The following is a 16,289-nucleotide window of genomic DNA, read 5'->3' on the forward strand; positions in this document are numbered from 1 at the left end:
GTTTATTGAAATATAATTAATACACCATGCAACTCATTTAAAGTATACAATTCAGTGGTTTTTGGTATATTCGTAGGCAGGTGCAACCATCACCACAGTCAATTTTAGAAATTTTCATCACTCAAGAAGAACCCCATATCCTTTAATTCTGTCAATTTTAGTTCATTTGTGAAGCTATATTATTATATTTGTAGAAGTTTATCATTGTTATGCCTTATTGGAAAATTGAATATCTTATCATTATATAGTTATCTTTTAATCTCTAGTTCTGTTTTGTCCTAAAATGTATTTTGCCTGATATTAATTTGCTATACACACTTTTTGGAAATTCAGTATTTACCTGGTACATCATTTCCCACCCTTTTCGTTTCTTTCTGTTATTTTTATTATTTTTTCCAGATAGTCTCGCTGTGTTGCCCAGGCTGGAGTACAGTGGCGTGATCTTGGCTCACTGCAACCTCTGCCTCCTGGGTTCAAGAGATTCTCCTGCCTCAGCCTCCCGAGTAGCTGGGACTACAGGCGCCTGCCACCATGGCTGCCTAATTTTTGTATTTTTAGGAGAGACAGGGTTTTGCCATGTTGGCCATGCTGGTCTCGAACTCCTGACCTCAGATGATCTGCCCACCTCGGCCTCCCCAAATGCTAGAATTACAGATGTGAACCACTGCACCTGGCCAATTTAGTGTTATTATTGATACATTTATTTCTACCATCTTATTTTGTGTTCACTTTTCTTGTTTTTAAAAATTTTTTTTTGTCCTTTCTTGCCTTCTTTTGGAATCATTTTTCTTCTCTTTTCCCTCTAAAAGTTTGGAAGTCACATATACTCAGTTTCCAATATGCTATAAAATGCCATATATTATCTAATATTTTAGTAGTTAGCATACTATGTTGTGTGTCTTCACTATGATGATTCTGGGTGCACATTTCTTTTTATTTATTACAGTTGAAAATTTTTTGGCTTCTCAAACCTGTGGATTAGGACCCTTTGTCATTTATAGAAAGTAGTCCATTAGACTGTATGCTGCTGATAAAGACACACCCGAAACTGGGCAATTTATAAAGAAAAAGAGGTTTAATGGACTCACAGTTCCACGTGGCTGGAGAGGCCTCACAATCATGGTGGAAGGCAAAGGCACATCTTACATGGCAGCAGGCAAAAAGCAAATGAGAAGCAAACGAATGAGAAGCAAGCAAAGGGGGTTTCTCCTTATAAAACCATCAGATCTTGTGAGACGTATTCACTACCATGAGAACAGTAGGAGGGAAACCACCATCATAATTCAATCAACCTCCACCAGGTCCCTCCCACAACACATGGGAATTATGGGAGCTGTAATTCAAGATGAGATTTGAGTGAAGACACAGCCAAACCATATCATAGACCTTCTCAGTCTATCTTCCATGTCTCTTTAAGTTCTATTTCATATTTTCCATATCTTTAGCTCTCTTGGCTCTATGTCGGGTAAGTTCTGTTCTATCTTCCATGTCTCTAATAATTTCAGCTGTATCTAGATGTTAAACCTGTCTCTTGAGTTTTAAATTTCAGTTGTTAAATTTTTCATTTCTACAAGTTGTTTGTGTTTTTCCACATCTGCTTGCTCTTTTGTGATATTTTCAAGACTCTTTTATTTATTAAATGATATCAAACATACTTGTTGGATATACTAGGTTTGATAACTCCAGCATCTAAAGTCTGGGTCTGAATCCGCTGTCTTGTTTATACTGGATCTCACCCATAGTGCCCTGTTTATTTGTATATTTAGTGAATTATTTTATTTAGGGGCTGCTCATTTTCTTTGGAATATTACTGTGGGAATTCTTTGAGGTCAGGGATGAAGGCAAATTTCTGAGTTCCACTTGAAAGGATTTACACTTGCTTCTCTCAGGTAACTGTGGGAGCATTACAAGCCTAGGACCATTTCTAATCAAATTTTTGGCTCCAGGTTTTTGTGTGTGTGTGTGTGTGTGTGTGTGTGTGTGTGTGTGTGTGTGTGTGTTTGCTTATCTTTTAGGAAGGGGGACAGTGCCTGGTCATGTAAATTCATGAGGGCAGGCTCATGATTACAAATTCTGAAAGGAGATACCTCACCCCCAGCTCAATTTGATTAGCATCAGGATCCAACAAGGGCAGTTTTCCTTTCAGTCCCATAGGGATGGAATAATTTTTTTCTTTCTTTTTTTTTTTTTTTTTTTTCCCGAGACAGAGTCTTGCTCTGTCGCCCAGGCTAGAGTGCAGCGGCGCGATCTTGGCTCACTGCAACCTCTGCCTCCCGGGTTCAAGCAATTCTCCTGCCTCAGCCTCCCGAGTAGCTGGGATTACAGGCACCTACCACCACGCCTGGCTAATTTTGTATTTTTAGTAGAGACAGGGTTTCACCATGTTGGCCAGGCTGGTCTCGAACTCCTGAGCCACCTCGAACTCCTGAGGCGTGAGCCACCGTGCCTGGCCAAATTTATTTCTTAGGCCACTCTTATGTTGGAACATGGCCCTCTGGAGTCACAGTTTCAGGGGAGTCTCCTGTTAGGCTTCCCTCTTGGCGGGCAGTAGGCTTTATCTTCCGTCCTGCTAGTCCCGAGAAGCTACCAAGTTCTGAAAACCTAATTTGCATAACCCAACTTTGAGGGTATCTACCAAAATAGTTTTTTGTTTCCCAGCCTTTACAGTACAGTAACACACCCTAAAAGGAGATAGGAATAGTGGAAGGGGTCCCTGCTGTCAAATGGCAAGCAATGTAGGGGCCTGAAGTGGCCAGTGGTTTGCATAATGCGGAAGCCAAGGAGGCTCTCAAATTCACAGTTTTATATGTGTCCTCAAGTCCAAATCTGGCTCCTGCGCTTTGCATACCTCTCTAAGTCCCTGTCTTCATGCCCAAGTATTACTTACGTTTTATTAGGCTTACATACTATTTTATCCAGCATTTTAGTTATTTTCAGCACTTTATTCTTTTTATAATTCAAGGACAACTTTCCACTTGTGTCCTGTTTAACAACCTTTATTTTTTTTTTCTAGTCATAAACATAATACAAGATTGTTGTAGAAAAAGTAAAAAGTGCAATAAGCCAAAAGGGGAAAACAGAAATTACATGCAGTTCCTATCACTCAAGAAAACACTGTTAGGCCGGGCGCGGTGGCTCACGCCTGTAATCCCAGCACTGTGGGAGGCAGACCTTCAGAAAATTATAAAGAATATATATCAGGCAGAAGGAATAATGGTTCCAGATACAAGACCTGAGACGGAAGTAGGAATAAAGAGTAAAGAAGTTGGTCATTAAATGAGAGACATCTGGAAGGTGGAAGTCAAATAAATACCATCGTCCTGCTGCTTTGACTGTTTTCTTCTAGCAAGTAAGGTATAGGAGATGGATACAGTTTCTGAAGTAGTATTCCATGTTTACTCACCGGCTTCGTTGGGTACTGTTGACAGGCGGCTGTGGTGCTTTGGCAATGGCTTTCCAACCCTGAGTCATAAATAAAGTGCTGTGTTCTTGAATGTAATAGTTCCAGTGTTGGTCTCCTGAGTCCCCACTTTCCTGATAGGGGACAGAAGCAGTAGCCCCGCTGGTCAGTTTTGCAGTGTTCTGGGAGTCATTCCTGGGGATTCAGCCTACAGCTTGATCACTCAGCACTTCCAAAGGTTTTGTAAGCAGCTAATTCCCTATATTAACTCCTTTTTGCATAAAACATTTAGTTGTTTGCAAACAACAACAACAAAAACAGTGCAAGCTGGCTTCAACAATTCATCATGTTGCCAGGCGTGGTGGTGCATCCCTGTAGTCCCGGCTACTTAGGGGGCAGAGGCAGGAGGATTGCTTGACCCCAGGAGTTGAAGGTCAGCCTGGCAACATAGCAAGACCCCCATCTCTTAAAAGAAAAAGCAGGAAACAATTCATCATGTCACATAAAAAAGCAGCCAGGCTTGGTACTGCCAGAGTCCCTTGCCGCTTCTCAGGTCAGCCTTGATGCTGCCTTTCTCTCTGTGTGGACATAATCCTCAGTTCCAGCCATCCCATCCAGACATGCCAACACTGAGAAGTGTCTGTATTTTTGAGGCTGTCTCTTTTTAAAACAGGTTTATTGAAATATAATTAATACACCATGCAACTCATTTAAAGTGTACAATTCAGTGGTTTTTGGCATATTCGTAGGCAGGTGCAACCATCACCACAATCAATTCTAGAAATTTTCATCACTCAAGAAGAACCCCATAGCCTTTATTTATCACCTCCCATCCTCGTCCACCACCCCAGGCTCTGGAAACCCCTAATCTACTTTCTGTCTCTATAGAGTTCCCTATCTGAACTTCCATATGAATGAAATCATAAGCTCTGTGTAGGGAAAAGAAAGAGAGATCAGACTGTTACTGTGTCTACGTAGAAAAAGGAAGACATAAGAAACTGCATTTTGATCTGTACTAAGAAAAATTATTCAGCTTTGAAACACTGTTAATCTGTAACCGTAACCCCAACCCTGTGCTCACAGAAACATGTGCTGGATTGACTCAAGGTTTAATGGATTTAGGGCTGTGCAGGATGTGCTTTGTTAAAAATGTGTCTGCAGGCAGTATGCTTGGTAAAAGTCGTCACCATTCTCCATTCTCGATATACCAGGGACAAGATGCACTGCGGAAAGGCACAGGGACCTCTGCCCAAGAAAGCCTGGGTATTGTCCAGGTTTCCCCCAACTGAGACAGCCTGAGATATGGCCTTGTGGGAAGGGAAAGACTTTACAGTCCCCCAGTCTGTGCTGAGGAGGATTAGTGCAAGAGGAAGGCCTCTTTACAGTTGAGATAAGAGGAAAGCATCTGTCTCCTGCTCATCCCTGGGAATGGAATGTCTTGGTGTAAAACCCGATTGTACATTCTATTTACTGTTAGGAGAAAACCGCCCTATGGCTGGAGATGAGACATGCTGGCAGCAATACTGCTCTTTACTGCACTAAGATGTTTACGTAAAGTTAAACATCAGCCTAGCCTACGTGCACATCTGGGCACAGCACCTTTCCTTAAACTTATTTATGACAGAGAGTCTTTGGTTCACATGTTTTCCTGCTGACTCTCTCCCCACCATTACCCTATACACCTGCCACATCCCCCTCGCCGAGATAGTAGAGCTAGTGATCAATAAAGAATGAGGGAACTCAGAGACCAGTGCCGGTGCAGGTCCTCACTTGCTGAGCGCCGGTCCCCTGGGCCCACTTTTCTTCCTCTATACTTTGTCTCTGTCTTATTTCTTTTCTCAGTCTCTTGTCTCCACCTTGTGATAAATACCCACAGGTGTGGAGGGGCAGGCCCCCTTCAGTCTGTAGGCCTTTGTAGCTGGCTTCTTTCACTTAGCAGAATGTTTTCATGGTTCATCCGTGTTGTAGCAGGTATCGGTACGTCCTTACTTTTTATGGCCAAGTGCTATCCCATTGTGTGGATATACCACATTTTGTGTGTCCATTCATCTATTGATGAACCTCTGAGTTGTTTCATGTTTTGGCTATATTGTAAACAGTGTTACTATACACTTTTGTGCACAAGTTTATTCGTGGACATATGTCTTCATTTCTCTTGGTATATATCTAGGAGTAAAGTCCCTGTATCCTGTGGTAACTCTATGTTTAATCACTTGGGGAAACTTTCAGGTTGTTTTCCAAAGTGGCTGTATCATTTTACATTCCCACCAGAAATGTGTGACGGTTCTGACCAACACTTGTTATTTGACTTTTGGATTCCAGCCATCTCAGTGGGTGTGAAGTGGTATCTCATTGTGGTTTTGATTTGCACCTGCATTTCTTTTTAAGATCAAGGAAATCTTTTCCAGAAGTTCCCCAGCAGACTTTATATCAAGTGCTAACAGAACTGCATCAAGTACACGTTCCCAAACCAGTCACTGGCAAGGGAAATGAGATTACTGATGAAGACTCACCTCCTGGCTTGGAGCTGGGACTGTGGGAGCTTACCTGACAACAGGTTCCGTCAGGAAGGAGGCAGAGGATCATCTGTGTGGCTGCTACACGTGGCTTCCACGGGCTCTCACAGCTTTCCTCCTCCTCTGGCCATTTGTTCTTAGACTCCTTTTCCTGTGTCCACCCCTTAAATGTCAGTGCTCCTGGTCTTCAATGTCCTCCATGTATACTCTTTTTGGATTATCTCATTTATTCTCATGGTTTCCATTTCTACTTGATTCCTTCTGAAATTGCTTCTTTTCTGAGCTTCAGATTTACTGATAATAATAAGGGATAGTATAACAATAATAACAGCACTACCATTTTTAAATTTTTTTGAGATGGAGTCTTGCTTATTGCCCAGGCTAGGTGCAGTGGCACAATCTCGGCTCGCTGCAACATTTGTCTCCCAGGTTCAAGCAATTCTTCTGCCTCAGCCTCCTGAGTAGCTGGGACTACAGGCATGTGCCACCATGCCTGGGTAATTTTTGTATTTTGAGTAGAGATGGGGTTTCACCATTTTGGCCAGGCTGGTCTCAAACTCCTACCTCATGATCTGCCTGCCTTGGCCTCCCAAGGTGCTGGGATTATAGGCGTGAGCCATCGCACCCAGCCTAGCACTGCCATTTATTAGATACATATTACCTTCCAGGCTCTGTACCTTATCTTATTTAAGTATCACAATAAGTCTATAACCCTATCCTTTTTTTTTTTTTTTTTTTTTTTTTAAGACAAGGTCTCACTCTATCACCCAGGCTGGAGTGCAGTGCTGTGATCTCAGCTCACTGCAACCTCTGCTTTCCAGGCTTTAGCAGTCCTCCCATCTCAGCCTCTATAAACCTATTCTTATCCCTGTCATACAGACAAATGAACAGGCTTTTTGCAAAAGGTAATGGAACTAATAAGTTGGTGAAGCTGGAAGTTGGACCCAGTCTGCTTGACGCCAGTGCCCTGCTCCACTGCCTGTTAGGCTTCTGTACCTACTTCAAACACAGGGCAGCCCAACAGAACTCATCACCTTCCCTGGAACAAGCCCTGTCCCCATGCTCCCTGCAGCAATGAGGGAACTACCATGTATTAAGTGTCCCAAACTCCTGGTACCAATTTACTGCGTTAATCCCTTCTCACATTGCTCTAAAGATCCGCCCAAGACTGGGTGATTTCTAAATAAAGAGGTTTAATTGACTCCCATTCTACATTGCTGGGGAGGTTTCAGGAAACTGACAGTCATAGTGGAGGGGAAGCAGGCACCTTCTTCACAAGGTGGCAGGAGAGAGTGTGAGTGGAGGAAACGACGGATGCTTATGTAACCATCAGATCTCAGGAGAACTCCCTCACTATCATGAGAACAGCATGGGGGAAACCGCCCCGTGATCTGATCCCCTGCCACCAGGTCTCTCCCACAACGCTTGGGGATTACAATTCAAGATGAGATTGGGGCGGGGACACAAAGCCTAACCAGTCATACCATTTGCCCAATTTAGTCCAGAATCCCATGGACTATCTCCCTCCTCCATTGTCCCTTCGCTATGTAATGCAAACGTTGCTTGCTAATTATTCCTTGAACCCAGTTCTTGTTCCTCATTCTCCACTGTCATTATCTGAGTCCAGGTATGCCGTGACTGGTGTACGTGTGCCTGGGATTTCTCAGCCTTAGGGTGGCTGGCTGTGCAGAATCTTCAGATGGCTGGAGCCCCTGGGTTTGTTGTTTCCATCCGCGAACAGCCCCCTCCTTTGTTAACCAGTGTGTCATACGACAGCAGTCATTTTCGTGTATGAATAATGAGGGAGATGTTAAGAAGCGTGACCTGGAGTAGACTGGACCGCCACCCGCCTCTCCACTTTCCCTCTCACTGCATCCTTCCTCCCGACTGCCTGCCGCAGAGAGAGGCTGAATCGCCCCCCTGTGAGAAACTACTGGGTGGAGGGCCATCCCCTCACCACCCCCAGGACCAGGTCCACATTCCTTACTGTGGCTGACAAGGCCCTCCACAGCTTCCAGTGTCCCCTTCCCACCTCCACTCATGTGTCTGTGAGTAGCATTCGGTGCTCCAGAGACATCACGCCTTTCTGCAGCCTTCTCTATTCTGTGCTGTTCCTCACCCCAGTTTCTTGGCTCACATGGTTTCACTTGCTTAATATGCTAATAACATGGAGGTTAAGACCGGCGGTGGCATCAAGTAACCCGGTTCAAGTCCTTGCTCTGTCACTTGTTCATGGTGAAAGCACTCAATCTCCGTGAACCCCAGTTCATACCTCAGCTGTAAACCAGTACCTATCTCAGGGCTGCTGTGAAGATGAAATGAAGAAAATACGCAGACGTAAGTGGTTGCTTTCTTTATCCATTTTGCTTAACTGCCCTGACCCCCAAGAAGCCTTCCCTAACCCTCCCTCTGAAGGACCCTATGCAAAACTCTGCAGGCGCCAAGCATTGACAGTTGTCTGATTATTTCCCTGCCCTGCTTGGCTGAGGTCTCCCAGGCATGGAATCCCTTTGAGATTCATCTCAGGCCCTCGAGTCCAGCCTGGGCGGGCCCACTATGGCCTATCTGTCAAGGTCAGAGCAGGAGGTCTTCCGGAGAAGGTGGCAACATACTGGGGCATCGACCATAACAATAACAAACGTGGAAGCTCTAGGGAACGACACCGGCCCGCTGGAGGCTCTCCAGTCTGAGACCCCACTGGAGGAGCTTTCCATGTGGGTGCCTCTCGCCTTTTATCCCAGGGGGCGGAGCCAACGCCAAGCGTGGCAATGACTCACCTTAACCTAATCAGGATGCAGCCTGCTCATTCATTCATTCATCCATTCATTCATTCAGAGGGATCTATCAGGGTGCCGGTCAGGCGCGGGTCCAAATCTTGCATCTCCAGCAGCCTCCTGGGGGTCGGTCCTCGGGAGGGCTCGTAAGTGGAAGGCTTTAGAATGAAGGGACAAGGCCGAGTCCTAGACTGTGGGGAAACAGGAGCGAAGGTTGACAACCACGCCGACAGGGGCATCCCGCGGGCGTGTGTGGGAGAATGTGTAGGGCAAGCAGCAGGGAGAGACCATCTCGGAGACAGGGGAACAGCCAAACAGAAACCACTGTGCTGGGCGCGGGGGGAGGCCAGGAAAGACAGCACATCTGTGGCGGGAGGAGAGGAGGGGAGGGGAGGGAGTAGAAACACTGCTCCTGCCAGCCGCGGGTGATGGGGACACGTGTCCAGCTCGCTGAGTCCGAGGGCCTGGGCCCGCTTTTGGTGCCTCATGTTTCTCCGGCGCCCAGCTGTGTGCGCAGAACCCTGTCTGCTCCAGGGACAGCGGTGAACGAGCACCGTCCGGAATGGCAGAGCCACTGCGTGTGGCTCATTCCAAGAAAGGTCCCTACCTTCATATATAAACTTCCTAACAAAGCTGCTGGGTCACGGCTTACGGGAGAGGGCGGCGGGCCCAAGGTTCGGCCCCTTTCTCTGAATCTGGCATTTGGAGCAGGCTTTAAGACTTCGGAAAAGCCGGGCCCCTGTGCAACCATCAAAGGCTGCTTCTCCCGCCCTCAGGGCTAAGATCTTGTTCCAGTCCTCCAGTCCTCGGGGTCTACTCCAGGGGTACAAGGTGAGAGTGGCTCTCCAGAGTACATTTGCCTTTTGGTGCTGCATTGCATCCTCACTTTGACCCTGAGGGCTGCAGTAAGCCCTGCAGGGTGCTCCACCTTCAAGCATGGGAAGATCTGATGCTGGCCGCCTTCTTCCTCCGGTTGCCTGAAAGGGCCGGTGTTTCTCCTTTGCTTCACAGAGAACGCAACACACAACATTAAACACACATAAAGAGAGTGAAAGAGGGCAAAGCATCTTCATCAAGGAGGGCGCACCATTTAACAATCCACGACCTTGCAGTGCGCCTCTGCAAAGTGGGGACTCCGCTCTGTAGCAAGAGATGGGGGTGTTAAGGATTTTGAAAGTGGTTCCCAGTTTTCCGAGGCAAAGGTGTCTGGGGCTGACGAATGACTTTTGAGAAGGAATAATGAGAAATGTACTCATTACAGAATTTTCCCGGCCACACTGTGAGTCCCAGGCAAAGGCCCCCTGACCACCAACCGGAGCGCTGGGTGCTTCCTGGCAGGGTCGCCTTGCCTTGTCCGCGCCCCCACGCCACCCCTGGGCCAGGAGGCCATCCTCTCATCCTGGGAGTGCTGGCCTGGCCCGTGGTGCAGCCCCCAAGGCCGGGAGCCGAGATTCTTCTCGGCTTCGAGCTCAGCGCTTTGCAGCGTCGCGCAGTTTCTGCTGCTCGCCCTGTTCCTGTTTCACGCCTGGGGGGACTAAGACCCAGTGCGGTTAGGGGCCTCCCTGAGAACACCCGCCGCGAGCAGAAGCGGATTCAACCCCAGGCCTCAACCTGGGCCCAGACCATGCTCTGGAGTGGAGTTTACCCATGGCTGCCCTTCCTGGGCCAATGTGACCGCTGCCCCCGTCCCCCTAGGTCTGGGGAGGGTCAGTGCTCCGAGCCAGCGGACCCCGGCCTAGGGACAGGTGCCCGCGAGAACGTGGGGGCGGCCCCCAGCTCCCCTGCCCGCCTCCCTAGAGCCTGGGCCTGCTGGTTTCCCGGCTGCGCGCAAGGTGGGAACGGAGCCGACTGCGGTCCGCTCGCCCTCCCCGCACCCGCTGCTCTGGGGCCGCTGGGGCTGCGCACCGACTCACCCGCGCGGCCTCCGGGCTGCGCCTGCAGCGCTGGCGGCGTCCTGCCCGGCGGGGGCCAGGGTCCCAGGCGGTCCCGGAGGCGGAGGGACCGGAGGGCGGAGGCGAGGCCGTGGGAGCGGCCGGGCGCGCCTCAGCCGTGCGGAGACTGGGGCCACCGCCGCCCGCACCCGGCCGGCCGGGAGGGAGGAGCAGCGCGGGCGGGGCCCCGTGTACGTCCCCGCGCTCCCGCCCGGCCTGGCCCGCGGTCCCGGGGCGAGCTGGGGCCACGCTGGGGAGGGTCCCGGGGGCGCCGCTATCCCTCGGGCCGGGCAACGCCAGGCGGGGACGGGTCTCTCCCCGCCGCGCTCGGGCTCCCTCCCCGGCTTCCGCTCCTTGGCGAGCCGCGCCTGGGAACAGCCTTTCAGCGCCAGGGGCTCCTACACCAAAACCCAGGCCACACTTCTCCGGTTCGGGGTTCTCCGTGGCGGGGAGCTCCGCCGCCGCCACCCCGCTTCCACGCGCGGACCGGGAGTGCGGCCCACGGTCCTGCTTCGTGGCCCGAAACGCCTCAAAATGGAGTCACTCATGACAAGTGCCTGGGCGCACAGGGAGGCTGCCGAGCCCCGCAGTGGTCGGCGGGTGTGACAGGAGAGTGAAGTCGCGAGGAGGCTGAGAGAACAGCCGCGACCCCCGCAGGACGCCGACCGGGGCCCACGCCCGTAGGCACCGCTCCGAGCGGACCCCAGGGCCTCTCCCTGCGCGAGAGCGGCGTCCGCGGGGAGGCGCGCCCGGGAGGGGTCGGCGTCGGCGCGCGGGGCAGGCGCGGCGGTTCGCTCTCCTCAGCCTGTGCCTGTGGGGTCGGCCGGCTGGTCGCCAGGGGGCGCCTCGTGCATCCAGGCACTCGGTGGGCCCCGAGCCATCGTGGAGGCGCCCGGGGTCGGCACAGCGAGGCTGACGGGACCTGACAGGCCACGCGGCGCCGGGAGCAGGCTCGGGTGACCGGGCGCGGGCCGTGCTGCCCCCCGCGTTCCGCAGGCGGGGACGGGCGACCGGCCCTAGGGGGCTGCAGGGAGGCCGCCGCGTGGACGGAGAGCCACGGCCCAGGAGCCAACTCCCTCCCGGGACGGGGCGCCACGACGCGCGGGCACCCATGTCCCACCCGGTGGCCTCGCGCTGCGGGCTGCGCGGGGGGAAGACGGCGCGCCGAGTCCCCTCACCACTCAGGGGTAAGACGGCGCCCCGCGGCCCCTCAGCGTGAGCTTCCCGCCCGCGCCGCCGGCCCAACGCTGACCCCTGGCGGGAGAGCGCTGCAGGAGCCCCGGCGAGGCCGAACCGCAGGGCCAGACCTCCCCGCCGCCCCGACCCCGACGCCGCTCCCCAGGGTCCGGAGCCGGATCGCCCTCCATGCCCCATGGCAACCCTCACATTAAAAACGACGAGTTTATTCAGATATGAGTTATGATATACATACGATAAATACCAGAAAATTTAAGTACAGTACATGGAAGTATGCAGTTCTATGATTTTTTTCTGTTATTTTTCAGAGACAGGGTCTGTGTCGCCCAGGCTGGAGTGCATCCACTACACCCACCTCAAGCCAGTGGACCCAACCTCCGACCTTCTGGGACCAATCACTGCAGCGGCTGAAGCACCGGCCACGTGGACTGTGGACAGAGCTAGAAACAACCCCTTAAAACTCACCCTGCACCGGCAGCATAGCTCACTGCAAACATGCAGTTAGGTAGTCTAACCCTAACGTTAGTCGCCCTAGTGGCCGCTGGGGAAATCACAAAACCAGCTCTTAATCCCTTTGTCTGGAGATTCTGGCTTTATGAAAACCGAACCCACCTTGGGCAACCTCATAAGCCCGGGAAATTATTGGCCAGTGCTGATTGCCCCTCCTCAGGGTGCAATAGCCCAATTCTACTAAATTTTACTGGTTTTCAAATAGCCAAACCTATGGCACCAATAATATGCTTTGAGTTTGATCAGACTAAATACAATTGTAAACACTATTGGTGGCACCAAAATGCCGGCTGTCCTTATAACTATTGTAACATCCATAAATCCCGTTATTGGGGAGAGAAAGAACAGTTAGACCCTAAGTGGGCCTTCCATCATAGACGAGACGGAGACTTTTCATATACATGGATAGTTAGAGACCCCTGGAACTCCCGCTGGACCACGCCTCAACATGGGGCTGTATACTACTCCTCCTCCTCCACATGGCCTAGCAGTCACCTCTATCTGTGGCGAGGTCTAGTGCAGGTACTGCCCCTGGTCCATGGAAATATCCAACGACAAGAAAACAGACTAACACAAGACTTACGTCCTTTCTCCTGGTTAAAATTATTACAAGAAGGACTAGAACTTGCTAACCTTACAGGACTTCATAGCCTGTCTGGCTGCTTTCTGTGTGCCACTCTAGGGCGTCCACCGCTAACCGCTGTCCCTCTGCCATGGGGATCCTCTACCTCTGCCCAAGCTAACAACCTCCGAAACCTCTCATATGCCCCTATCCCTAACGTGCCCCTATACCTAAACCCCAGTCAGGAGAAGTTTCCCTACTGTTTCTCAGGAACCAATTCCAGCCTCTGCAACATCACTGCAATGCCCCCTAATATCACCCTAAGGGCTCCGCCGGGCATATTCTTCTGGTGTAATGGAACATTATCTAAGAACCTATCTAGTTCCTTTGTTACCAACCTACTGTGTCTTCCTGTCACATTAGTTCCCCGGTTGACTCTACTAACTGCCGGCGAGTTCCTAGGGTACACCGGTAACTGGACTAGTACTGCTATTCACCCAGTCCCTAGACCGAGACCTGTACGAGCCATATTTCTCCCCCTCATTGCGGGAATCTCCCTCACCGCATCCCTCATTGCGGCCGGACTGGCGGGGGGAGCCCTAGGTCACACCCTCATAGAAAGCAACAAGTTATACCAACAATTTGCCGTTGCTATGGAGGAGTCGGCTGAGTCCCTTGCCTCCCTTCAGCGACAGCTCACGTCCCTAGCTCAGGTAACCTTGCAGAACTGGAGGGCCCTAGACCTACTCACTGCCGAAAAAGGTGGTACATGTATGTTTCTAAAGGAAGACTGTTGTTTCTACATAAATGAATCAGGGCTTGTAGAGAACCGGGTCCAACAGTTATGCAAGTTAAGCATAGAAGTAAAAACACGACAGTTTGCTTCAGCTGCAGACCAATGGTGGAATTCCTCTATGTTTTCCCTGTTAGCCCCCTTCCTTAGACCCCTGCTAAGTCTACTATTTCTGTTAACCGTAGGACCTTGTGTTGTTAACAGAATTTTACAGTTTGTCAGGGAAAGGTTTGACACCGTACAGCTCATGGTCCTCAGAGCCCAATACCAACCTGTAAACGCTGAAACAGATCAGACTTATAAGACCCAAGATTGGCTCTAGAGGTACCTGAGAAAAGGGGGAAATGAAAGAAATCAGGCACATTCCTCAGCCCCGGGCTCAACACAAACAGGCCCAGTACAAACACATCCCACCATATATCTCTCAATTTCCTGAGCTCAGTACAAACACCACCTGGAAAAGTCCCCGATAAGGACACAGCCGTTTGTGGTTTTACTGAAAGCACGGGAACCAATAGAAAACTGCTAAATGTATAACTTAAAATGTAAACCAATTGTAATGCTGTAACCAAAAGAATTCCTTTGTTCCTCTGTAACCTTACTATCCTATTTACCTCAGGCTATAAAAAGCAAGCACTTGCATTGTTCGAGGCCCTCTTGTATGCTGTGGAACGGAGGGACCAAGTTCGAACTTGCTGTAAAAGATCCTTGCCGCTTGGCTTTGGCTCTGGACTCTGGTGGTCTTCTTTGGGGAACAAACGGTCTGGGCATAACAATAGCACACAGTTTTCTTTTTTATTTTAATGAACTTCCTTTAAGGCAAGTTTTGAAACTATTACTTTATTTATTTATTTATTTATTTGAGATGGAGTCTCACTCTGTCACCCAGGCTGGAGTGCAGTGGCACGATCTTGGCTCACTGCAACCTCTGCCTCCCAGGTTCAAGCAAGTCTCTGCCTCCCAGGTAACTGGTGTCTGGCTAATTTTTGTATTTTTAGTAGAGACAAGATTTCGCCATATTGGTCGGGCTGGTCTCAAACTCCTGACCTCAGGTGATCCACCTGCCTCGGCCTCCCAAAGTGCTGGGATTACAGGAGTGAGCCACCGTACTGGGACTGAAACTATTACTTGAATATCCTGCTGTAATGGTTCCACTAACATCCTCTGTTCTTTGGGTTTTGTTTTTTGTTTTTGAGACAGGGTCTTCCTCTGTCACCCAGGCTGGAGTGCAGTGGTGAGATCTCAGGTCACTGCAGCCTCGACCTCCTAGGCTCAAGCTATCCTTCCACCTCAGCCTTCCAAGTAGCTGTGACAACAGGCAAGTGCCAACACTCCCGGCTAACTTTTGTACTTTTTTGTACAGATGGGGTGTCACCATGTTGCCCAGGCTGGTCTGGAACTCCTGGGCTCAAGCAATCTGCCCATCTTTGCCTCCCAAAGTGCTGGGATTACAGGCGTGAGCCACCATGCCTGGCTCATCCTCTGTGCTGATGTGACGGGAAGTGCTGAGAAATTCAGGTGTGTGCACCTGGTCAGTCTTGCCCGGGGACCTCCCAGAGTTCAGCTCTCTCGCTTGGGAGCCTCACCTTCTCCCTCACGTGGAAAGGGAAGCTGCATGTGAAGAGCAGGATTCTGAGCCAGGCTCTGGGTTCAAACCTGGGTCTGCCTCCCTGGGCTGTGTGATTTTGCACCACTTGCTGAAAATCCCCTGAGCCTCATCTTTCTCCCCTCTAAAATGGGAATAATAATAGTACCTACCTGCTTACCTCAGGAGAGCTGTTTTTGTTATATAAGTATGCTTGACTGTTGCCACAAACACAATAACATTACATAATCACTTGTGTGAAACTTCTATCCCCAGCACGTCACGGAAGCTCCAGAAACGCCACTTACTCTGTCACTGTCAGCAGCATCATTTAAGAATCAAGCTGTTTTCTTCCCCTGGCACTGGGTGGCACCACAGAACTGGTTCTGTGATTGTTCTGGGCTCAACGGCAGCCTTGGGGTTTGGCTGAACCGTATGATAATGCTGGTTTTCCGCAGGTCAACAACAGCAAATTACCTGCAATTTCATATGATTCTACCTAATACTTGCAGTGCCCCCGCCCTGGGCTGTTTCCCTTTGGCTTCATCTCAGCGAATCACCAACACATGCCGCGGACTCACCGGCTGGGGTTCCTTGCAAGCCTTTTGGGTTCTCTGTGCAGCCCAGGCTCCCCAGGATCTGGGAGGCCCCACTGTGTCTACGGATGGCCGGAGCCTGCACGAGTCCGCCCAGGAGCCCGCCGGGACTTGCCACTGGAGACCTGGGGCCAAGGGCCCATCCGAGCTGGGAAGAGAGGGCTAGAAAGAGAGCATTAGAATTGAGGGGGCTGGGCGCGGAGGCTCACGCCTGTAATCGCAGCACTTTGGGAGGCTGAGGGCGGTGGATCACCTGAGGTTAGGAATTCAAGACCAGCCTGGCCAACACAGTGAAACCCCGTCTCTACAGAAATTCAAAAATTAGCCGGGCATGACGGCGTGCACGTGTAGTCCCAGCTACTCGGGAGGCTGAGGCAGGAGAATCGCTTGAACCCGGGAGGCAGAGGTTGCAGTGAGCCCAGATT

The 16,289-nt window shown here is 50.5% G+C and overlaps 1 protein-coding gene across 14 annotated transcripts in view; it reads right to left on the reverse strand.

Moving 5' to 3' along the window:
* LOC139355277 (phosphatidylinositol glycan anchor biosynthesis class Z) overlaps positions 1-11,783 on the reverse strand; it is a 43,118-nt gene extending 31,335 nt beyond the window's left edge. Inside the window, exons 1-2 of one of the 14 annotated variants that reach the window (XM_071090595.1) lie at positions 10,604-11,782; positions 1,089-1,141 (exon numbers count right to left, since the gene is read on the reverse strand). In XM_071090595.1, coding sequence (XP_070946696.1) covers positions 1,089-1,121 — 33 coding nt within the window. In that variant the 5' untranslated portion in view covers positions 1,122-1,141; positions 10,604-11,782. Of the gene's footprint in view, positions 1-1,088; positions 10,576-10,603 lie in introns of those variants that run through there. The other 13 variants (XM_071090594.1, XM_071090591.1, XM_071090586.1 and 10 more) reach the window with 13 other exon arrangements.
* Between the last annotated feature and the right edge of the window lie 4,506 nt (positions 11,784-16,289).

This window comes from Macaca nemestrina, chromosome 2 (assembly GCF_043159975.1).
Source record: "Macaca nemestrina isolate mMacNem1 chromosome 2, mMacNem.hap1, whole genome shotgun sequence".
NCBI lineage: Eukaryota > Metazoa > Chordata > Mammalia > Primates > Cercopithecidae > Macaca > Macaca nemestrina.